Source organism: Leopardus geoffroyi, chromosome A3, assembly GCF_018350155.1.
Source record: "Leopardus geoffroyi isolate Oge1 chromosome A3, O.geoffroyi_Oge1_pat1.0, whole genome shotgun sequence".
Classification (NCBI taxonomy): Eukaryota; Metazoa; Chordata; class Mammalia; order Carnivora; family Felidae; genus Leopardus; species Leopardus geoffroyi.
Genome location: NC_059336.1, coordinates 105,954,875 through 105,978,550, shown reverse-complemented (window position 1 = coordinate 105,978,550; position 23,676 = coordinate 105,954,875). Strand labels below are relative to the sequence as shown.

Here is a 23,676-nt window from a genome sequence, read left to right as displayed (position 1 = left end):
CTCCCCACTGTCCCCTGCCCCACAGGGCCTACCTCTGTCCTTTAAAGACTCAAATATCATCAGACAGCCATCTTTGACTTCAGATAGCAATGCTGGGCTTGGAAAGATGGACCTGGGGATTTTTACAGCTGAAATCAGCCCGGCCTGGCCCACCCCGTGAACTAAATTACAGGCAGCAGGAGAGAACCTGGAAGAGAACAAACTCTGCAGGCAAAGGCATCTGTGTCCAAATCCCAGCTCGGCCACTAGTCACCTAACCTCTCAGTATGTCAATCTTCTCATCTTGAAAATTGGAGATAATAATAGTATTTATTTCCTAGAGGTATTAAGTGGATCATATCATGATGAAAGGCATTGAATAAGTGTGCTCTATCATTAGTATTAATAAGAATGACAAAATAATACAACTTTACGATCAAGCTCTGTTGCTTGGAGACAAAACACCTTAACTTAACGTACTTCCATCTTGGTTCCCACTGGTGGCATTTATTTGCCTCTCTCCATCTCCTTTTGGACTGGAATCTTCTTTTCCCAAACCGACAAAGAGCTGAGAGAAAACCTAAAGCAGGGCCTGAGTCGCTGCTTCCTCATCTCATAGTGGTCTGCTCTGCCACAAGATTTGTGTGACATTCGACAGAATGCTCAATCTCACGAGACTCATTTCCCTCATGTATAAAACAGGTGTAATAATACTGACCTCACAGTATGTGTCAAGAGGCTAGACGGTTCTCCATCAGGGTTCCAGGTAGGGTCAGTTCTTTCCTGCCTGCCCACCCCAGACCCTCCGCGGTTTCCTTTGCATTAGCTTCTGATGGTTTGGGGTGATCTTCCCAATTACACCATAAACTCCTGAGGGCACAAGTAGGGCCAAGATCTCCTTAACTTCAAGGAGCAGACTTCCTCCTGGGCCTTGGTCCAGGCCAGCCTTCTGGGGCAGCCAGGGAAGAGGCAGAGAATTTTCAGCCCTCTAGAGGTCCAGAACCAGATGCACAAACACAACGGCTCCTCTTTCTTCACCTTTTCTCTCCACTTTCCAAACCACAACCCCAAGGTTGCTTGGGAAGAACTGGTTCTTTCTATTTGACAACAGCCTAGAAGGAAAGTTGCCCCATCGACTCAGGGTACATTTGGCCTGGTCAGAGAAGGTGTAACGTGTTAGATCCAATCACCCAGTCCCTATGTTCCATTCCGATCGCTCTCCCATGCAAAGGCCTCTGGACAAAAGCAAAGGTCTCCTTTTACCACCCCCTGCCACCAGAGTCTATCCATCACCCAGTGATCCAATGACCAACTCTCCATCCATCTACTAGCCTCTCTATCTGCCGCAGGAACAGGAGCCCTGGGGTTCAGCTCTCACAGTCTCAGTTCTTGGCTGGGTCGAAGGAACACCAGCAGCCCCCTTATTCTACCCCCTGGTAATGGCTCTAAACAGGGACCTCTCGGCCTTCTCTGTCTTCCCCCCACCTCTATCCACCAGCAACTCCAATGAAAGGAAACAATGTAGGACGACACACATCTCAGCCACCCAGGAAAGGGAGAGAGAGAGAAGCTGTCTTAGAACATCTCTCTGGGCTGGTGGGTGAGGCTGAGCAGGAGGGAGGAGGGAGAAAGAGAGAGCCTTGCCCAGGGAGGGAGACGGAGAGGGACACTCTGGACCACAGACCCAGACACACAGACACACAGAGAGACCAGCCCAGGCAGTGAGAGCTCTGCAAGCCTATAAACCCTTTTGGTTGCAAGGGTCCTGGAGGGCCTCACCCTGTCACAGGGTCATGGAGCCAAAATGGCTCACATTTGCATCTTGGGACCCACACAGAGGAACTAAGCTCTTTTCCAGAAACAAGTGGAACAATCTCCCCTGGGTCACAGCTTTCTCTTTGTCTGACTACTCTTCTCAGGATTCAGGGCTTTTGTCTCTGTCTCCCTGTCTCTGCATCTTTGTCTATCTTGTCTCTTCTCTCTTTCTCCCTCTGCCCCCATCTCTGTCTCAGATCACTTCTTGGGGACTCTGCCTTGGGGCTCCCGCTCTCCAGCGTGTAGGAAACCTGACCTTCATCATCTGTTTTTTATATTTTGGAAACGTCAGCTTCACTTCCTACCTGAGGGAAGTGGGGGTGGGAGAGCAGGCTGCCTGGCTCCACCTCTTTCCCTCCCCCCTCCATCTGAATCCACCCCATCTGAAATCCCACAGCTTCTTGCCCCAGGGAGGATAGATCCGAGGCCCCTCCTGCTCTCAGTCACTTTGGCAATAGGAGTCAGGCCCTGATTCACAGTCTTCCCTCCACAGCTCACCGTGGGGTGCGGGAGGCAGTGAGGCCCCTTCGGATCAACCCACCAGTGGTTTGCTGATTTGGGAAAAAGAGAAAATGCCAGGCACAGTGAAAGCCCAAAAGGCTGAGAGATTTCACCAATGAAAACCAGGATGGCAGCAGTCATTTCTGCCTCTAGGCCGAGTTACAGCCAACCAAGCCATCCTACACATTGTCACAGATATTTGCTTGATACTACTATGAATTCTAGAAATAGATTACACGTACTAAGGGCTTACCCTGTGCCGAGCCCTCTACTTGTCATCGCATTACACCCACCCCCCCCCCAACCTCATGCGGTAGGTATTATTTTCTTCCACATTTGAATGGGAAAACTAAGTACACAGAGAGGTTAACCACCTCGCCCAAAGTAACTCAGCTAATCAGATGTGAACCCTGATTTCTCTGACTCCAAGTCCCAAGCTCTACATCGAGGTTTCCGAGACCAGGGAAATGTATTGTGTACATTTCCTTTTGAAGGAAATACATCCGCAGTAATCTGAGAATTTACCTTCAAAATCCCAGGGACCCAGGGACCCCGGTTGGGAGAAGCGTTGTAACACACTACTTTCTGTGAGACCTAGAAGAACCAGCTAGAAGAGAGCATTTCAAGGAGGAGGAACTGGGAGGGCAAAAAATGATGGCTGCAAGTCAGGGCACAGTGCAGGCACCAGGCAGGGGAAGTCTGGCTCCGTGCAGGGAAATGAAAAGGGGCAAACAGGACTAGGTGGAGGGCTGGGGCAGCTCAAGGAGGCCCGAAGGCCCAGTTCAGTTTATCCTCCAAGTTTTCGGACAGAAGAGTAATACTCCAAAAGACGTGTTTAAGGCCTGGGCTGGAGGAAAAAGGGAGTCAATAAACAGCTGCTGAGAGGTTGCTATTACAGTCCTGGCAGCCTAGGACCACCGGACAAAACATGCAGAAAGGAGGTATCTATAAGACATTACCAGGGGTGCCTGGGTGGCTCAGTCAGTTGAGTGTCTGACTTTGGCTCAGGTCATGATCTCATGGTTTGTGAGTTCGAGCCCCGCGTCGGGCTCTGTGCTGACAGCTCAGAGCCTGAAGCCTGCTTCAGATTCTGTGTCTCCTCCTCTCTCTGCCCCTCCCATGCTCATGCTCTGTCTCTCTCTGTCTCTCAGTAATAAATAAACGTTAAGAAAAAATAAATAAAAGACATTTCCAAAGAAATCTAGCATTTTGGAGTCTGAGCCATCTGCCTTCTTCCCAAGGATTGCTATCCAAGGAAGCCTCTGGGTTGGGTAGGGGTGTGGCAGGCAGAGGGAGGGGCAGGAAAAGGTGGTGTGTCTGCAGCACTGAGCCTTTACACTCGCAGACACTCTGGTCTGAGGGCTGCTGTGGCCGTGAGTGACAGCGAGAGGAAGGCTCTGTGAAGACGGTCGGTACTCAAGGCTCAGAGCTGGACACTGGCCTGAGGAGGAAACTGGTCCTGCCAGGTCTCTGGCACACGGTGGGTGGGCAGACTATAGATCCTGAGCTTGAAGGAGTATTTTGTGTCTTTTTCAGTTCTTTGAAAGGAGGACTCCTCTCCCTGGGTGGCAAAAAAAAAAAAAAAAAGCAAACAAGCAAAATTTGGTTAAGAACTCAAGAACTGCCAATTCAGAAACTCTGATCTGTCCAAAAGTGCAGTCCCTTTTTTTCAGAGGCCAAAAACCTATTTGCATCAAAGACTGTATATGTCTGTGTGTCTGCGGGCCGGTGAGGGAGACAGAGTGGGTGTGAGGAGAGAGCTGAAATGCCTTTGTTCCTGTGTGCGAAGCTACCGCTCTGTGGGCTTACACATGTGTGTTGTATGTACGTTTGTGCCTATTTCTCAGGCCCCTGTGTGCACCGAACTTTCAAACCATAAATAGAAACACTGCAGCTTGGCAAAGATATCATAGGAATAATTATCTAATTTCAGAACATGTTATTATAATACCTACTTGATGTGTAACAAACTTAACAATGTTCGCGTTATATTCACCAACTCTAAGTTATAGACTCACAATGCCAAGTCCCACCTCAGAGGCTTCTCTGAGACCCTAGTGCAGAGAAGGCCCCAAAGAAAGGTCTTTAAGGAACATCCACCCCCCCACCCCCACCGCCCAGGGCTTGCTTCTGGATGCAGAGTCTGGCTGGGGAGAGAGGAGATTGCCGGAAGTGGGACGCAGCCTAAATTGGGTGGCAACTCTGTTTCCTCCCAGAATCCCCAGTCCTCACCAGCAGAGGAACCCCTGGAACCGGGAAGGGAACGGCCATATTGGGGTCACCGAGGCAGATAAGCTTTCCCTGACTCAGCAGTGGGCTAGGGGGCCTCATGATCTGCAAGCCTCTCCTCTTCCCCAGGGGGGGTGCTGGGTTGGATTGAGGCTGTGTGAGGAGAATGTTTGCTGTTTGCTGCTGCTCCCTGTTGACTTTAGCCAGTAGCTCTGTTTACAAACCCAGGTTGGTTTTCCCAGCACAGTTAATTAGAACAAAGACATCTGGTGTGAGGGCTGGGGAGGGCATCTGCGCAGAGTGTTCCCCCCACACCCAGCAGCCGTGGGCCAGCACAGGGCAGATCAGAGCAGCTAAACAGGACCAGACGGAACTCACCAAACCCAAAGTTCTCAGGAGAATCGTGGCTGTTCTCACTCTGCCTTTCCCATGCTTGCTAAGTTAGACTGGGCCCCCACTTTCGAGACTCGGGGGACCCCCAGGAGTCAGGGATAGATGCCCCTACCTCAGTGGGATCACAGGCTGGAGATCAAAGACTCAGTCCTCTCCTCTGCCCTTCCAAGTCCAAAAGAATCAGGCAGAGATTTCTGTCCCTCTCTCATCACAGTGACTGCATTCTGTAGGAATGTCAGACCTCTTCAGCCCCCCTGCAGGAAAATCTCCCCTCCTGGACACCCCCTCAGAGAGGTGTCCTTCTGACACCTCCCTGACTCCTCTCCAGCCAATTTCTGACACTGCCAGGGAAGAAAGAGATTAACCAGTCCAGAACCAGAGGGAGGCAGGAAGGTGCCCAGGAAGGTGAGAGGTTCTGGGTGGACAGTTCCAGGGCTGTGGGGATGTGGAGGGCTGGGATGGGGAGGGGCAGCGGCTTATCTCTCCCAGGAGGGGGGAGCTCACTCCAAACAGCTAATGCACTGGCGTGTGAAAGCCCCTCAATTAGCACTAATGATGCAATCAGGGAGGGAGGAGGAGGGACCAGAAGTTCTGGCAGAGTCAGCACCAACCTACACACAGAGCACACACTCCTTTCCTTTCCCCGGACACAGTGGCCCCTTCAGAGACACCAGTGCACACAGTCCACAGACAGCCTGGAACACGCACGTCCGTGGGTACAAACGCATTCTTTGCACAAGCTACTAGCATGCATATGGTTCTGGATCCGCTGATGACCGTGTCTGACTGCGGGGATCCCGGGGAGAGGGTTTCGATTGGGGGCTGCAGGGACGAGGAAAATGAGAAACCAGACTTAGGGGTGGAGGTTGAGTAGGGCATCTTCGAACATCTCACGATTGTTCCTCTGATCCCAGAGTTCCCGTCCCACGCAGACTCGCAGGTGCCAGCCTCTCTGCGTCCACCTCTCCACACCCCCACCCCCTTCGCCCAGAGATCCGAGATTAGCCGAGGAGCCGCCATCCCCAGCCCCACCCGCGGGAGGCCCTGGGTCCCGGGAGGGAGCTCTGAAACCACGCGGACCCCCACCACCCCAGAGCCAGCTGCTCGCCACCCGCCCCCCCCCCACCGCCCAGCCCATTACCCTCCGGCTTCACCCCTTTATCTTCTCCCCCACCCCGCCAGCTCCGTTATCCGCCTCCCGGTCCCGTTATCCGGCAGCCCGGCCCCGTTATCCGCCCTTGCGCGGGGCCCGGAGCTCCCGCGCGTCGCGGGGCCGCCGCTGCCCCCTCCCCCTCTCGCGGCCCGAGCTCGGGGGCCCGCGGGCTGGGCAGGGCCGGAGCCGCCTCCGCGCCGCTTCCCAGGCCCGGACGGCCGCGGGAGGAGGTCCCGCTGTCAGTCAGCGGGGAAGGCCGGGCCGGGCGGCCGGAGGGGGCGGCGCCGAGGACGGGCTCGGGCCGGGAGCTGGGAGGCGGAGGCGGAGGGGGCGGGGGCGGGGGCGGCTCCGGGCCTTATAAGCGGCGGGGGCAGGGCGGGAGGGAGGCAAGTGTCAGGCCGATGTGCGGCCCGCGAGGGGCCGGGGTCGGGGCCGCCGGGGCCATGCGCGCGGACTGGGCAGGGGGCCGGCGGGACGCAGAGCGGAGCCGCCTCGGAGCCTGAGCCTCCCGGGGCCGGGGCCAGGGCCGGGGAGCCGCGCGGGGCCGGCCGGCCGGGGGGGAGGGGAGCGATGCGGCGCCGGCGGGCGGCGGTAGCCGCGGGTTTCTGCGCCTCCTTCCTGCTGGGCTCCGTCCTCAACGTGCTCTTCGCACCGGGGTCGGAGCCTCCGCGGCCAGGCCAGTCCCCCGGGCCGTCGCCAGCCCCGGGCCCGGGCCGTCGCGGGGGCCGCGGGGAACTGGCCCGGCAGATCCGAGCGCGCTACGAGGAGGTGCAGCGCTATTCCCGCGGGGGCCCGGGGCCCGGGGCCGGCCGGCCGGAGCGGCGGCGCCTGATGGACCTGGCTCCGGGCGGGCCGGGCCTGCAGCGTCCCCGGCCCCCGCGGGCCCGGCCCCTGCCCGACGGCGCCCCGGGCTGGCCCCCGGCTCCCGGCCCGGGCTCCTCCGGCTCGGGCCCGCGCCTGGGCTGCGCCGCGCTCCGCAACGTGTCCGGCGCACAGTACGTGGGCTCAGGCTACACCAAGGCCGTGTACCGGGTCCGCCTGCCCGGCGGCGCCGCGGTGGCGCTCAAGGCGGTGGACTTCAGCGGCCACGATTTGGGCAGCTGCGTGCGCGAGTTCGGGGCACGGAGGGGCTGCTATCGGCTGGCGGCCCACAAGCTGCTCAAGGAGATGGTGCTGCTGGAGCGGCTGCGGCACCCCAACGTGCTGCAGGTACGACGCGGGGGGGGGGTGGTCAGGGGGTGAGGGTGCTGGCTGGACGTGCCCAAGCCCGGTCACTCTGGCTGGAAGATAACCCTTGGTCTTCTAGGTAAAGAAACGGAGCCCCAGTGACTGTGTCCACGTTAAGCTGGGGGCACAACCCCCCCCCCCCCCGTGGCTACTTGCCACCACACTACCCTGCCTCTCACTCCTGAGTGGGTGTCTCTTTAAGGAGGGACTCCTGGGTCTCTCAGCTTCCACACCATATCCTTTGAAAACAGAGGCCAGGACAGAGGGTCCCAAAACTAGAGGTAGGGGTGCCGGTCTGTTAGGACTTAGGACCCTGCTTCGGGCTGGAGCTAGGGCATTGAGTGCCAGGGAAATGACTGCAAGCCAAGACACAGAGCAGAGGTCATCCCTGAGTCAGGATTCCAACTGCAATGATAGGGCCCCCTTTCCTGATGGAATCTGAACCCCTCTTCTCTCAACTTCCAGTGACTTGTCTGGCTTTGAAAATGGGACGGGACCGCAATGGGTTTGGGAATGGCTAGAAAGAGACCCTGTGTCAGGCTTGATTCCCAGAGACTATCCCCACCCCTTACCCCACCCAGAAGCCACTAGAAGGACTGGAGGGAATTGGGTAGTAGGCCAGAAAATGCAGAGCCCTTCCCAGAAGTGACCCTGCCATTCTCCAGGCCTTAAAGTCAGCCCTTGAATCCTTGAGGAAGCCTTAGGGTCTTAGCTCAGTGCTCAGGGGACAAACTACAGGCCTGAGGGTCTCAGGGTCACATTATCAGAGTAGATGTGGTCAGTAGCTGGAAGACTGAAAAAGCCAGATGCCCAGGTTCCTGCTAAATGGGACTCTGTCCCTCCTGTTCCCTGGGGGACAGAGGGGAAAGATGAGACACCCCCACCCCTTGTCCCCTCCAGCCGAGACTAAGAGCATGGGCCTCTCACAGTCCCAGCACTGCCCTAACGCACCCACTTCCTCCTCTCCCCCAGCTCTATGTCCTTGAGTCGGCCCTAGGATTAGACAAACTGTTCCCTTTGCACATGTCTGAGCAGACTGAGAGGGGAATCCCTGACTGGTCTTGGCCCGCGGAACAGAGGGTGTGTGCAGACTCCCCAGCAGAGGAACCTTGCCCACACCTTCCACCTCCTAGCCCACTCAGATTAACCTTTCTGCACCCAGCAGAACTGACCAGAAATCCAGGAGTCCTTCCCTCCTTTGGCGAGGAGGGAGATGGACCCCAGGCCTGGGTGGGTATTCCAGAATGAGAGAGAGAGGCCAGAGAGCTATTTATATTCCCGCTGGCTCCAGGTCTCCTCAGGCTACCCGAACTCTGGTCAGACACTTGTGACCAGGTCCTAGGCCCTGAACCGGCTGCAGGAGGTCAGGCAGAGCCAACAGTTGTGGGTAGTTATGCCTGGTTGCACAGCTGACACTGTGCCTGGAGCTCCGGGGAGCAAGCGGCTGGTTACGTGGCCGTTCTAACTGGGAGGATCTTGTTCTCTTCGCTTCCCAGGGGCTCTTGGGAACTTTTTGGCAACCCTGGGGTGTCAGTCTGATTCTGAAGCAGTGGAGAAGCAGGACATTAAGTGTTAGTTAATTGGCTCAAGACGCCCCTCCCTTAGGACAGGTTTGAGGTTTACTGCGCTTCCCTGTCTCTTACGGAATTTCTCCCTCCCTCACTAACCCCAGCCAAGCTTCCTGACCAGCATCTAGCCAACTGCCCCCGCACATCACAGAGTGCTCCTCAGCTTAGTGTCAGGCCCCCTGCCCAATTCCGAAGGCGTCAAAATGAAATTATATGAAACAGCCGAATAGTCTTCACCCATCCCCTCACTAGACCAAGACTGGGCTGTCTGAGGTTGGCTGTGTGACTTTTCCAGGGTCAGAGACTGGTGTTAGTCACCCTGGGGCATAAGAGTTATATGGTGGGAAGGGTCCCAATCCTTTCCATCTGGGGAAAGGTAAAAAGCTGCCATTCCAGCAAGGAAAGGCTTCTTTGGTGTGAGTTTAGGAACTGCTTTGGGAGTGATTTCCATTGATCCCCCCGACCCCCAGCCAGGCTCCTTCTGGCTTCCTCAGCAGCGTGTTACCTCTGGTGCCAGGGAAGCCTGCTGCGGGGTCTTCTTGCTCAGGAGGCTTCAGTGAGGGTGCGCAGGGAACTAGAAATAATGTTTTAATACCTCTTAATCATTTAAAATTTCAAAATCGTTTGATAGATGCCCTGGGGAGGAGCCAAAGAATGTTTCTGACAATTCCGGCTCCCCCAGGCCACCCGAAGCCCCTTCCCCCTCTCTGGCAACCCCAAAGTTGGTTCTGTGGGTTCTAATAGAAAATGGCCAGGTAACATGTCCCACGTGCACCTCCCAGCACTCTCTCTGGTCTCTGGGGACTGCCTGGGTGAGCTCTCTCTTTCTTCTGTCACCCTTGACACACACACACACACACACACACACACACACACACACACACTCCTCACGTGATAGATGCCTCTATAGCCCAGGGTCAAAGGGCGCAAGGGTCTTCCCTCCCCCCAAACTCCCGTAGTCCCAGGAGCTCAGGCCTCAGATGGGGCCCCAGGCGTTCTTGGGCCCAGAATCTGGCCCTGCTAGGGTATATTTCTTCTCCCAAACGAACAAAAGATGTGCCTGAAATGCTCAGCCTCACGCTTCCTGGGGGGGGTTAATGGTGTCTTTTTATTTTTTCCTGAGGGGTGTTGATTAATACCTCGTTAACAGCGCATTTAACGACCTCCGGGTGTTTAATACCCTTCAGAAGTTTCCCACAAAGGCTCAGACTCTGGGCAAGAAAATGAGAACCAGGCCCCAGGGCTGCTCCCCTTACCTTCCTCCCCCCACCCCGCCCCACCAGGATCTGGGGCCTCCCTGGGCTGCTGCGAGGTGGGGGAGCAGACAGAGAGGGAAGAAGAGGGTGCCTGGGACTGTCCCCTGATCCCCCAGTTCACCACCCTGGTGAGCTAATGGCGGACGCTGAGTCGTGCCTTCTCTCTCATGCCAGCAGGACTGGGGCCACTGGCTTCAGGAAGGGGGTGCTGAAAGGGCACTCCTGGGACCGAAGGGGGCATGTGAGGGCCTGGAGTAGATCTGGGCGGGGTGTGAATGATGGTGAGAAGGGTGATGGTATGGTATGTAGGGACATCTAGCCCGTGCTTGGATCCCCCTGTGCCGCACTCCCCCCTCAATCCCCACATTGTGCAGCTCTCCCCTCTGCCTGCTGCGGCCTGGACAACTCGGCCTTTGTGTTCCTACCCCACAGGGTGCTGGTTGTTTTGAGCAGCAGCTGACCCCTAACTGATGTGCAGTGTGGTGGCAGAGGCTGAAGGAAGCAGGGCTCTCTGTGGATGCTGGTTTAGGTGTTAATGACAAAGTCAGGCTGTGCTTCCCACAAGTCCCTGAGCTGAGCTGTACCAAGCCCAGCCTCAGGCCCTACGGAGTGGGCAGGCCCTTGTGAGCATGCCCCCAAAGAACTGATCTTCCCCAGAAACCTTCCCTTACTACTCTTCCCATTGGTGGGTGTGACCACCGCCTCCCCCTCACCACCAACATATGAAAAACACGCCAAGGATGTGGCCCTTGGACACTTTGTTCTTACCTACTGCTTGTTCCCAATCCCGAGGGAGCTTGTTTTACCTCCCACAAGACCAGAGCTGAGAAAAGAATGAAGCTGCCCCCAAGTAGAAATGATAAAGAATAGAGAAGGATTGGAGCAGAGGCAGAGGTATAATACCAATTTGCTGGCTTGTTGATTAACGGATGATATTCTTAGAATTCGAGTGACGTAAATTTGAATCCTAGCTCCTGCATTTATCAGCTGTGTGATGTTATGCAAGGAACTTAACCTCTCTGAGTTGGTTTCCTCACCTGTAAATTGGAGACTAATAATAGTACCTACTATGTCTGTGTAAAGTTATTATAAGAATCGAGTTACGCATGTAAAACATTTAGCACAGTGCCTGGCACATGGTTGACACATGGTGTCCAGACCTGCCCATTTACCTGGCAGGCGGGAGGTAAGAGGCTGATGTAATCAGCAGGAACTCTGGCTGCAGGGACAGAGGGCAGGCTTCTCAGGCAATGCTGTCGATGCTGGTCTCTTCTGGCCTGAGCTGCAACAACAGCCTAGGGATGGGGGTAGGGGGTCGGTAGTGCACAGGGAGGGGGCATCTGACAGCCCAGCCCTTCTCTGTCCCCACCCCGACCCTGTGACCTAATGACCTGCCCTGGACCTCCCCTAGCTCTATGGCTACTGCTACCAGGACAGCGAGGACATCCCAGACACCCTGACTACCATCACGGAGCTGGGTGCCCCTGTGGAGATGATCCAGCTGCTGCAGACTTCCTGGGAGGACCGTTTCCGAGTAAGCAGGGAGGAGGGCCGGGCCCTGGGTTCCTCGCTGGGATGGTTTTCCCTTAGAAGGCCAGCCCTCCAGAGCAGCTTGACTCCTCCTCCATCTAAAAGGAGGGAAAGTTGGAGCAAAGCTGACTCGGCCATCAGCCAAAGGGTTAAAAAAAGAAGCAAGACCTAGAGGATCCTGACGTTTTTGTGCTCCTGCCCCCTTACACACACACACACACACACACACACACACACACATAGCCTGGCTGCAAAGGACTAGAAAAGACCTTAAGGTCAGCTTGACCCTCCCTCTGTTTCCACACACTGAACTAAAACCACATTCAAGATGCAGCTTCAGGGAGGAGATCCGTTACCCACAAGCTTATGTGCCGCCCATGGTCAGGGTCAGGCCAGCCTGGATTAATAGAAAAATCACTGGCTTGCTCTGTTAGGGCCCTGACCCTCAGCCCTTAGTAAGCACTGGGGCCTTTAAGAGAAAAGCCAACCCCTCCACCCCAAGCTAAGTCCAGAACCCCAAAGGGGTGAGCCCTGGAGCCCCCCAGGCGCTTTCCCAGGAGAGACATGGTGAGCAGCCTTGTGTCTACCTCTCAGATCTGCCTGAGCCTGGGCCGCCTCCTCCACCACCTGGCCCACTCCCCGCTGGGCTCCGTCACTCTGCTGGACTTCCGCCCCCGACAGTTTGTGCTGGTGGATGGGGAGCTGAAGGTAACGGATCTGGACGACGCACGTGTGGAGGAGACACCATGTACAAGCAGCACAGACTGCATACTGGAGTTTCCAGCCAGGAACTTCACCCTGCCCTGCTCAGCCCAGGGCTGGTGCGAGGGCATGAATGAGAAGCGCAACCTCTACAATGCCTACAGGTGACCTCCACTTCCCACTCAGGAAGGCCAGGGAGGGAGAGTGGGCCCTGGAGGGCGTGGCGAGGGGAGAGCCAGCGTGGGCTCCAGGAGGCCAGCCAGGGCAGGGAGGCTCGGCCTTGACCAACAGAGCAGCAGCAGCGGGGAAAGTCTTCCACCCACTCAAGAAGGGAACATTCAGGCTCCTGATGATGATGCTAAAAATAGCTCCAAGGAGAATCTGGGTTGGGGGGTGGCAGCTGGAGACTTCTTAAAATAGTGTCACAGTGGAGTCTAGGGCTGGTGGGATCGATGTTCCCCCTTTCTCCCCTGGTCCTTCACCTCTGGAAGCTCCTCACTGGGCCCCAGCTATGGGGCTGCTCTGACAGCGATCAGCTCACGGGGTAAGATGGGACTGGGTGGTGGGGAAGTCCTGGGGATGGATGAGGGAAACAGACCTCAGCTTTCAGTTTCACGTAAAGTCAAATTTTGGCCTCAGCACATGCCCAGATCCCTACCCTGAGTCCGAGCAGACTCCTTGGTACACTCTGGGGTTATGCCTAGGCCTGAGGGATCAGGCTCCCCGGCCCGATTAGGGTTCTGTCCCAAGTTGGGGCAGAGGAAAGATGCGTCCTCCAAGGCTGGACCACTGAGCCCCTTGTTTCTCTCCGTCCCAGGTTTTTCTTCACATACCTCCTGCCCCACAGTGCCCCACCCTCACTACGACCTCTGCTGGACAGCATTGTCAATGCCACAGGTGAGCTCTCCAGGGCCCTTCCGCGTCCCATCACCCTGCCCCTCCCCCAGCAGGCATGGAGACCAGAATGACCCAGGACAGCACATAGTCCAGAAACCATCGTTTCCCAAAGTGGCATTCTGTATCAAACCCCCTTCCCAGTACGCTGGTCATGTGGGCCCAGGCTTCAGAGGGAGAGAGGGAAAGGCAGCTGGTTGCCACCTCAGGGAGGAGTGGAAGCCCATGTACCCTCTCATAGCCACACTGCACTCTGCAGGAGAGCTCACCTGGGGAGTAGACGAGACTCTGGCCCAGCTGGAGAAAGTGCTACACCTGTACCAGAGCGGGCAGTACCTGCAGAATGCCACGGCCGGCGGCAGAGCGGGTGAGTGGCTCCAACAGGGCTCCAGGGGCTTGGGAGGTGGGGAACAGGTGGGAGGGTGAGTGGTCGCCCTCACTGGGCTAAGCGGCTCATCCTTCTAAGGCACACTTGGGGAGACCACTGACTGTTTAGGCTTTACTTGGAGGTGTCCTCTCTGGCTGAGTGGTCATTCTGCCTTGACCTGGGGAGGTGGACCCTGATACCCCTTCTCCGGGTGGCTCCAGACCCCACTATGTACTGACTGTGTGACTTTGAGCAGATTACCTACACCTCGAGCCCACTTTGCTCATCTGTGAATTGGGTTTATTACGTGCCTCACAAACTACTTCTGGGGAATAAATGCCAGGGGAAGTGTGTGCAAGCAATTAACCTGGTTCCTATAACACAGCTGGAATACAATATATGTTTGCTTCTCTTTCCTTCCTCTACCCTTCTGGGGGTGAGAAAGGTGGCTGGAGGTGGTTGGGGCTCCTTAGCAAAACGAGTCAAGAAGCCCAAGAATTCCGGGCGGAGAATTCTAGCCACTGCTATAGTCCCTCCGCTGAGGCCCTGGGGTTTATCATGGTTGGCAGGGGGGCCAGGAGTGGGCAGCCTCTGTATTCAAGGAGCTCTGGCCAGTCTTAGGGGTGGGGGAGCCCTCGTTAGCCCTGTAAATAAAGTTTAACGAGGTGAACAATGGCTGGCTCTGTCCCTGAGGACGCCGTTTATGGGGCTATAAATCACAGCCAGCCCTGGACTTTGGTCTAGTCCCTGGGAGAAGAAGGAGGCAGGAGGGCGGGGTGGCCAGAGGCCCAGGGCCTCTGCATTATCAGTGCAGAGCTGAGACTCCCCTAGCAGCAGAAAGGACTCAGGTGAACAGGCGGCCTGCAACTAAGCAGCTTCCTGATTGAGGAGTTCTCAGAGCATTTGGGGGCTCTTTCCGCTAATGGGAAGATTTTTCCTCCAGCCCCCTCCCAGACACTGAAGTTGTCATTGTTGTGTTCCACGTTCATTTGCATTCCCTTTAAGCTCAGAAACCTCTAACTGTCCCCTCCCTCAGGAGCTTGCCTAACCTCTCTGCCCAAAGCCAGGAGGAAGTAGGACCAAGGGGTGCTCTAAACTCTCACTCCTCCAAAGTGCCGTCTGCAGACCAGCAGCACCAGAAGCTGGTTAGAAGTGCCCAATCCTAAGCCTCGCTCCAGACCTTCTCAGTCGGGATCTGCACTTTAACCAGATTCACTGGAGATTCACAGGCACACTGAAGTTTGAGAAGCTCGGCTCTAAATGTCTAAAATGTCCTGATCTCCAGCTCTGTGTGTGTTTATCCCACGATGTGCCCACCATCATGTGCTGTCTGAACCCACTGTGCACTCTTAGATTTGGGAGCTGTGTGTCTCCCAGAAACTGAATCTCACCTTTGCCTTTACTGGGTGGTCAGCCCAGTCCCCCACTGGTAGCTGCCTTCATCATCTCCACGCTAGGGCTAGATTTCAGCTTTCAGCTTTCCGTTAGGAAATGAGTCTTAGCCCTGTTCATAAAGCGGCCCCAGTGCCCTCATGCCTAGAGACACAGAGTTCTCATCTGAGCTCTGTCCCCAACCCACAGAGTACCAGCGCCTCCCAGGCAGCACCATCCCCCAGGAAGACTACCGCTGCTGGCCCTCCTACCACCACGGAAGCTGCCTCCTTTCAGTGTTCAACGTGGCTGAGGCCGTGGATGTGTGTGAGAGCCATGCCCAGTGCCAGGCCTTTGTGGTCACCAACCAGACCACCTGGACAGGTGAGCCAGTGGGAAAGGACACCCGGAGGGAGGTGACTGGAGCTCCCTGGAAGAAACTGACAGGTAGCGGTCCCCCATCAGAAGCCAGGTTTGATGAGAAGACGAGAAGGCCGAGATGATGAGGGACAAGTATATGTGTCCTCTGGGCAGTCACATTAGGGAGACTGGCCCCGCCTCCAGGGAGAGAAACAGTCCTGTTACGTCTCACCTCTGCCCCCAGGTCGGCAGCTGGTATTTTTCAAGACAGGATGGAGCCACGTGGTCCCCGATCCCAACAAGACCACATATGTGAGGGCCTCGCTGACCTGAGGGCCCAGCTGGCGGCAGAGCAGCCCCGCCAGCTGGGCTCGCCTGTGGAGGGAGGGAGTGACTTTCATATGTCACCTGCAAAGCCCTGCAGACGAGGCTGACACCCCCCAGTGAGGCGACCAGGACAACGTGCAATAATGCCAAATGTTAAAATGTGAGTTTACCGGTCTAGGTATGGGACTGCTGGCCCCAGGCCAGGAATCACGGGGGGCTGACCGGCTCTGCAACCCTCTGGGCTGCCAGCGAGGCTCAGGCTGGTGTCCCCGCGGGGGCCTCTGCCCCTCGCTGGGACAGTTCTGTGGGCAGCCCCATCACTGTGTTCATGGTGTGAGAATGTAGCCAGAGCCCCTGCTGCTGCTGCTGCTGCTGCTGCTGCCCGCCGCAATCTGGCAGGGGCTGCGTGGGGACAATCGGTCACGGGGTGTTCTCTCAGCCGAGCTCCGGATGGCGATGCTCTGGGATGTGGGAAACTCCGTACCTGGGGAGGCCGCCTCCGGCCCCTCAACCGGGGGCACCCGCAGGCCAGTGCAGGGGTGGGGACAGAGGAGCACACACATGGTATGAGCCAAGACACGGGGTCAAGGAGCAGGTTGCGGTTTGAGCCAGGACCTGGGGTGGGGGTGGGGCCGGGGCCTTTCTGCCTCATTTGCTTTCAGTGAAAGCCGCCAAGCAGCCAAAACCAGCCTCTCCCCCCTCCTGGAGTTTGTATATCCAGAAGCTTTTGTATTTCTTGTTCGTTAAAATGTTTATTTTTGTAAAAAAAAGAAAAAAAAAGAAAGAAAGAAAAAGGAAAAAAATCAGTCAATTAATAAATGACGTTTCCTGGCAAGGATTCTTCCCAAGCCACAGTTTCTTGGGCTGACTTACTCATTCTCACTTAACGTCTTTGTTGTTTGGGGGAAATGGGGGCAGGAGGTCATGGGGGATGACCTCTGGAGGAGTGAAATCTTTGTGGCAAACACTGCAGTTGGCAAAAGGTGTTTTCAGGTCCCTCTCCCATGGTGCCCACCTCCCTCCTTGGCCCTCCATATCCATGTCTGGACAAAAGACATGAGGGACTTCTTCCCACAGGGAGGTTCACGCTTTAATACACACCGGCTTCTTCCATGCAAAGCTTTTAGCCAGAGGACTGATGTCCTAATGGCGTGATGTCAGCCACGTCCCGGGACTCCCAAGCAACCTGCCGTCAGGTCACCTTTGCCCCATACAAGGTTTGGCCTCATCATCCTCACCACCGCCCACCGCAAGCTAATGGGCAATTTTTTTTTCAGAGCCTTTCCCCAAGCATGAAATATATGGAAAGTGGGAAGAAAGGAAGGTCTGTGGAAAGACTAGCCCCCTCTTCCTGGGTTTTAGGCCAGAGGGTCTAGGAGGGGAAGACTCAAGCGGTGGAAGCCCAGAGGGAAAATGAGGACCTAAGTGTTCAAGATCACACAGAGGCCACAGGGAGCCCAGCAGAGATACGTATTTTCTTCAACGTTTATTTATTTTTGGGACAGAGAGAGACAGAGTATGAATGGGGGAGGGGCAGAGAGAGAGGGAGACACAGAATCAGAAACAGGCTCCAGGCTCTGAGCCATCAGCCCAGAGCCTGACGCGGGGCTCGAACTCACAGACCGCGAGATCGTGACCTGGCTGAAGTCGGACGCTTAACCGACTGCGCCACCCAGGCGCCCCGAGATACGTATTTTCTAACTTGAAATCCTGCACCTTCCCTCCTACACACCGTTCTGCTTCTAGAATATTTTCAAAGCCCACAAACCTTTGAGGGTTTTGAAAAGAATGACCAAACTTTAACTCAGAACCCAATTTCTCTTCAACAGATGCCATTGTTGTAAGTTCTCAGGTACAAGACATCCCTGTATAGTTTTAGGGGATTGAGGAGTCTGTGTTAGTTCTAGAATCCTAACCGTGGATGCTGCACAGACCCTCAGGGTTGCACCTCACTACCACCATGCCTAAGCCACACGGGCCACATCTTGCCTCTGTCTACCTGGACTTGGTGATTGCGGGGAGGGTCAGAGCCACCACAGTATCTCACACCATCTGTCAACCAAGACAGGTCCCAGCCATGCTTGCTGCCCTCAGGCCCTACCCTTCCACGAAGGACCTCAGCTTTCCTCAGTCTCCACACCCCTTTCCTCAACGGAACTCATGTGCTACAACACATCTAGCCTGCCCCTGCCATCCAGTGTTAGATTTACACTTTCTCTGTTATTCTCCAGCTGCCAACCAGTGCATGGAGCTCTGAGGACAGAAGGAACCACGTCGCTAAGCTGGGACCAAGCAGGTGTCATGGGGCTGGGACAGGAAAATCTGCAGGTTCCGTGCAGTCCAGAGAGAAGCAAAGACCTTGATTACAGTCAGCAGAGAGGCCCACAGGGAACTGTGTGGCTCAGTGAGAAAGAGCAGGCTGAAGATGAACCGAGAACTGCCTTCTAGACTCTAGAAGTTTCTGGAGGTGGCTGGGGGAGAGGGGCGGGCCTATCCTCAGCAGGGTACGATTATCATTCCAGTTGGAGGTCCAGAGCACATTAAACTGTTTTAGAAAGGGTGGGGCACAGGCAGCTGAGGGGATGGTGGATTGTTTCTTCCCCAGTGAGCGAGCCTTGCCTCAGAACCTAGATATCTGGGGCAAAAATGGCCAGGCTCAGTCCTGCAGAGCAGAGAAAAGAGCATTTGCAGCTGGGAATGGAGAGGTGATAGAGTGCCCTGAAAGGAAGAGGACAGGGAGTAAAAAGCCTGAGGCAAAATCATCCCTCCCCCACAGATGGCCACTCACATGTAGCCACCTGTCTCCCTGGAAAACGTTCAGTTCCTGGGTACATCTTGTCCCCTTCCTGTGGAAGCCAGAACCACACCCCCTCTCCCCAAAGTCTATGTTCTTTCCACTCCGCTGCGCGGCCAAAGATACCCAGGCCTCATGCGCGGAAGAAATACATTCACCCAACCAAAGCTGCAGGTGGCAGTCCCAGAGGAGGGAAGCCAGAGGTGGGTCCTTTCCAGGGCTGGGGAAGTAGGAAGCAACATGAGAGGGGTCATGTTGCCACTGGTCCCCCGAGAGGCTCTGGAGGAATGTTGGCCAGTCCTGTGTTTTGCTCTTTGTGTGATCTGGGCTGTGACAACTCCCTGAGCCTCCCATCTCCTCACCTACAAATTTCAGGTCAATAATATCTGCTTCACAGGAGTGTTCTAGGGACTGAATGAAATTATGCAAGTGAGGGTCTTAGCCAGTGTCAGCAGTTAAGTGTTTAGGAAATACTAACTGACCTGTCACTGCTCTGAGCGAGCTGAGCCCTCGGCATTCATCAATGACCTGGCCTGGAAGAGTATCCAGGTGGACAGGGGAGGACCAGGGCACAGCCAGACTCTCCCCACACCCCACCTCCAGCACCCCCAACAGGGAACCCTGCCATCGCCTGGAGGAGGTGGAGCCGGGCTCTCCGGGTCAGTGCCCTGGGAGTTGAGTGTGTGGCAGACAGGAGGAAAAGGATTAACATGAAAGCAGAAAATGGGATTAGGAGGCCTCAGGATAATGTGCCCACCCGCCCGCCATCCATGACAACGGCTTCTTGCTTTCACTCTTTGGCTTCTGGAGCCCAAAGCATGTAAAGCCTGGTTGCTCTCTGTTCCAAGGGGCAGAGCCAGCAAAAGACTTGGTAGGCTCAGAGCATGAGACTATTCAGTCCGCTAGGAAGAGGGCCAGGCGGCCTTATATGCGCTTTCTCATTTAATCCCCATGGCAACTCTGAAACGGGTGGTGGCCCAGATGAAGACCCAGGACGCAAGCCTCCGAAAGCCCGTATTCTTTCCCCTCCACCCTCTGTCTCACGGGGGAGCACAGCGTCCCCCTGAACCCAGATCATTGATGCACTCAGACCTGCACTTCCACTGGGAAGGGTTCCCAGACCCACGACTGCCTTTGACAGAAAACCCAAAAGGCAACTTAAGGAGACCAGGTCTGCCTCTCTGTCTCATCCCCAAAGGGTGAGGATGCCCCCAAAGAACCTGACCTTTTTTAAGGACCCCTTTGTTGTCGGTCACAGGGACTTTTATTTCCCCTGTTCACTTCTTTGTGAATCCAGGCCAATACTGCACCATCAGGTGGAGAAGGTGCTACCTAAGTCCCATCTATGTGAAGGGGACAGACCACGATATTTCTGAAAATTACCTCTTAAGTTCTAAAGGATCCTTAACGACCATGTACAAGGACTTCATTCTCCCACCCCATTCCATAAATCAGAACAAGACCCATCTCAGCCTCCTTTTTTAAGACTGTGATCCCTTGTCCTTCTCCCCCCATCCTATGTAGTCCCTCACCCCCAATCACTCACCTACCCTCTGCTGGTCTCCTTTCAGCTCCAGAGTGTTTCTCCTGAGATGTAGTGACAAGACCTCCCCCCTCTATCATTCAGGGTCCCAACAGGAAATGGAGAACACACTGAACATAAGATACATTGACAAATGTGTGGGTACAGGGGAACCCTAAGGGATAGGGCTGTAAGCTGGGGCTAATAGCAGTAGAGGTGTTACCAACTCTACCCAAGGGAAGGGAGTATAATCTGCTGCCAGACCTCAGAGGAGAACCTGGAAGGAGTCAAGTGACCAAAGGACAGGGCCAGGCAGGGTGACCTCACAAGGAGGGAGCCAGAAGACCAGGTACGCTCTTGTTACCCTCCTCCCCGCCCCCTCTAAATCCCCATCTCCTGTGATGCTCTCCATCGGTCAAACCCACCTGAAGCCAGAGGGACCTTGGTGTGAGGTCTGTAATTGTCAGGGAGTCCTCTAGAGCATGCATTGTCCTGAGGGCTGTGATCATCCCCAAGGAGACAAGACTTGGCTCTTGGAACATGAAAAAAAATCTCAGATATCCCAGTGACTGGTGGCCCTCCCAGATATACACTATGCTATTAAAATCCCATGGGGGTGGTGCAATTCGGATAAAAGTATCCATAAAGAGGAGCACCTGGGTGGCTCAGTGGGTTAAGCATCTGACTTCAGCTTAGGTCATGATCTCACGGTTTGTGAGTTCGAGCCTCACAACGGGCTCTGTGCTGACAGCCAGAGCCTGGTGCCTGCTTTGGATTCTGTGTCTCCGTCTCTCGCTCTCTGCCCCTCCCCCACTCATGCTCTGTCTCTTCTTGTCTTTCTCTCAAAAATAAACATTAAAAAAATTTTTTTTAAGTATCCACAAGAGTACTTGTGAGGGAGAGGGCAATGATGAAAACTAGGTTAAGAAGCCCTGGATTGTAGTGACCCAAAACCCTTTCTTGGGCTGTCACTGAGAGCTTTAAATCTGTCATCCTCAAAAGCACAATTTTTACTATTATTCTCTAAACTGATGTATAATTCAACACACATTTACATGGACTCTCTGTGCCATTTAGAGTAAAAACAGTTACAGTGCAATTTGAATTATTTTTCACTTAATGCTTTACCCAACCGACCCTTGCCCACGGTGAACATCAGACTATGCACGAGTGTCCCGTGTCTCCCTGCAGCTTACAGTTTTTGATTGACATCTCCCCACATGGAAGAGCTCAGCATCAGTGGCAAGCCAGGCAATTTCAATGTACACTCACTCCTCTCTCAACTGCTCAAGCCACAGAATACTTAAGTGCTAATCATCATAGTGAATACTGAAATATCAGACATGCCCCTGCCTTTCAGGGCCCACAGTGTCACTAGAGATGTCACCAAAACATCACTAGAAGTGTCACAAATTCACCACGGTAATATACGAGCTGTGACTACAGGGCAATGAAGCCAATTTCCACATGTCGCTTGTGAAAGCAGAGGGCTGGTGGTCACATCTCAAATCACTAAGAGCCAAGTTAACCTCATCTCCCTCAGGAGCCTCAATTCCCCACCAGGAGCCTCACTGTCAACACGTTTCCATCCAAAGAAGGGCCTATTTATCCTTACTCCGTATTTCTTATCTCTAAGCCGGTTCCCTATTGTCACCAGACATTCCCCCCATTCCCATGGCGACTCAACAGGCTTTGGTATGGAGCCTGTCAGAAGCTCCTTAAAAGTGTAAATAGAGTGTGTCTACTGTTTCCCTCCTTATCCATACACTTATTTGGCCCTTCAAAGAGCTCTAGTAGATTAGGGAGGCACGACTTCTCCTCACCAAAGTCAGGCTGCCTTTCCACAGGAGGTGGAGTTCGCTCAAGTGCTCTGTAATCCTGCCCTGAGAGGTGCTGCCGACATGCCCGGCGTGGAAACAAAACTTGTGGGCCATTTCCCAGAAGCCCCTCTGGCACCCTTCGGTTCTTCGGCAAGGAGGTCCATCTCTAGAAAAGGCTCTCATTTTGTCCTCTCCTCCCATAACGTCAATCCCCTCATTTATTTGGGGAAAGATGTGTAGGCAAAATGAAAATAAAATACACAGTGTGCTTCCTTTCCATTACTTGGAGATTTCGGGCACTGTTAGTCATCTGAACCCATACAGAAGATAGTGGTAAGATTATCTGTATCACATTTCATTTTATGACATATCACCTTGTTTACGCCCCTCTTTAGGTTGTTTATAGGGTATAAAATACCTTTAAATGCTCTGGTCTTGTTTAGTCATTTTTTTTCTCCCATCAATAAAAAATTTTAAAAGCAGCCCTTGTTCTAAGAAATGACTATTGTACTTAGGGCACAAAGATGCTTTAATGGGGAAAGACAGTTTGTCTTGTATCTTGGCCTCCCATATCTTTTTGAACCAGACTTTGATGCTCTCTCTGTGGAGTATTCTGACTCCCTCATTGAGCTATGCGGAATTTTGCAGTTATTAAGAGCAAATGAGTTTCTTCTTTAAACATAGGCCTCTGCTTAGTACATTTAGTACTATTTGACTTGGGTCTCAAGATAGTGCTATTCCCGGAATGGACTTCACATGCTGAATTTTTTTTTTTAAATTACCCACAATCCTATCACATATGCTGAAATGACTTTTTTTTTTTTCCTACAGCCTCTCCAACAATTTGCTGAGATGAAGAGATTTATACAGGGTACTTTGGGGATAGGAATTTACAGGTTAACTCTTTAATATGCAAGTTATTATATAATCCACTCATGCTACTTCTGAAAATATATTCTGAGCAAATACTTCAAAATACAAAAAAAAAAAAAAGACCCAAATACATGCAGATGTTCCTTGAAACATTATGTAGAATAACAAAAAATGAGGATTATATAGCAATGTGATAAAATATGTACATTACAATGTTCAGTGCGAAAAGTGGGATGCTAACCCACGTATGCAACTGTGTAAAAAATCATGTGAAAAGACTGGAAGAAATACACACAGCTAAAAATTTTGTAAGGGTGACAAACTAAACAGCATTTTTTTAATAAACTTCTCTTGCATGTTGTTGTTTAATAAAAAATGATTTTGATTAGATGATTGTTTCAATCAATTAAAGGAGTAGCTCGATCTTGTCACCTAAAGGAAGACCAAAATCTCTCTCCCATTTTGTTATATAAGCTTCATTTAACTTGGACTTTTGGAAAGTCAGCCCTGCTAACCCCCTGATCCATAAAAAGTACTTGATGGCTTAATACAGGAGTTAGAATCACAAATGACTGTAGAAGCCAGCAGGAAGGAGGCCTGTGGTGCCTGATGCCATCTGGAGAACTCAGGCCTGAGCCCATAGGTATTTCAAGAGAATCAGAGTTTTGTGTGTGTGTGTGTGTGTGTGTGTGTGATTCTCGTGATTTGTGTATTTTGGCCTCTAGTTCAAACTCAAAAATAAAGATTTGTGGGCCACCTAGTTCATGTCTGCAAGCTGGATTCAGCCAGCTGGCAGCCAGTTTGTGACCTCCAGCATAAAACCCATTTCTGAAGTTATAGCCAACTGCCTGATTTCCGAGCATTTAGGCATCCCAACCTTCCCCATGTTCTCCCGCTCACTCTTTCTTCTTCAGTGAGCCCTGCACCACTTCTGGCTGTTTGATGAGGGTGATGAAGGATATTAGTCCTCAGGATTATGAAGTCTTGCAAATCTG

At 53.7% G+C, this 23,676-nt stretch overlaps 1 protein-coding gene across 2 annotated transcripts; it reads left to right on the top strand.

Annotated features, from left to right (window-relative positions):
* Positions 1 to 6,448: 6,448 nt before the first annotated feature.
* Positions 6,449 to 23,069, top strand: PKDCC (protein kinase domain containing, cytoplasmic). 2 transcript variants are annotated; one of them, XM_045447033.1, is made up of 7 exons: positions 6,449 to 7,279; positions 11,533 to 11,655; positions 12,246 to 12,517; positions 13,171 to 13,250; positions 13,507 to 13,614; positions 15,196 to 15,369; positions 22,640 to 23,069. In XM_045447033.1, the coding sequence occupies exons 1-7, from the start codon at positions 6,641 to 6,643 to the stop codon at positions 22,657 to 22,659; spliced, it is 1,416 nt and encodes a 471-aa protein (XP_045302989.1). In that variant the 5' UTR covers positions 6,449 to 6,640; the 3' UTR covers positions 22,660 to 23,069. The 2 variants fall into 2 exon arrangements, with proteins under 2 accessions (XP_045302989.1, XP_045302988.1); XM_045447032.1 differs by lacking the exon at positions 22,640 to 23,069 and adding an exon at positions 15,590 to 16,520 and having other exon boundaries at positions 6,450 to 7,279.
* The last annotated feature ends 607 nt before the right edge of the window (positions 23,070 to 23,676 follow it).

What these genes read in the sequence shown, in the direction of transcription:
- PKDCC (XM_045447032.1), top strand. Translation starts at nt 6,641, where the DNA reads ATGCGGCGCCGGCGGGCGGCGGTAGCCGCGGGTTTCTGCGCCTCCTTC. An exon ending in AACCTCTACAATGCCTACAG is followed by an intron (nt 12,518 to 13,170) that starts GTGACCTCCACT and finishes TCTCCGTCCCAG; the next exon opens with GTTTTTCTTCACATACCTCC. An exon ending in CACGGCCGGCGGCAGAGCGG is followed by an intron (nt 13,615 to 15,195) that starts GTGAGTGGCTCC and finishes CCCAACCCACAG; the next exon opens with AGTACCAGCGCCTCCCAGGC.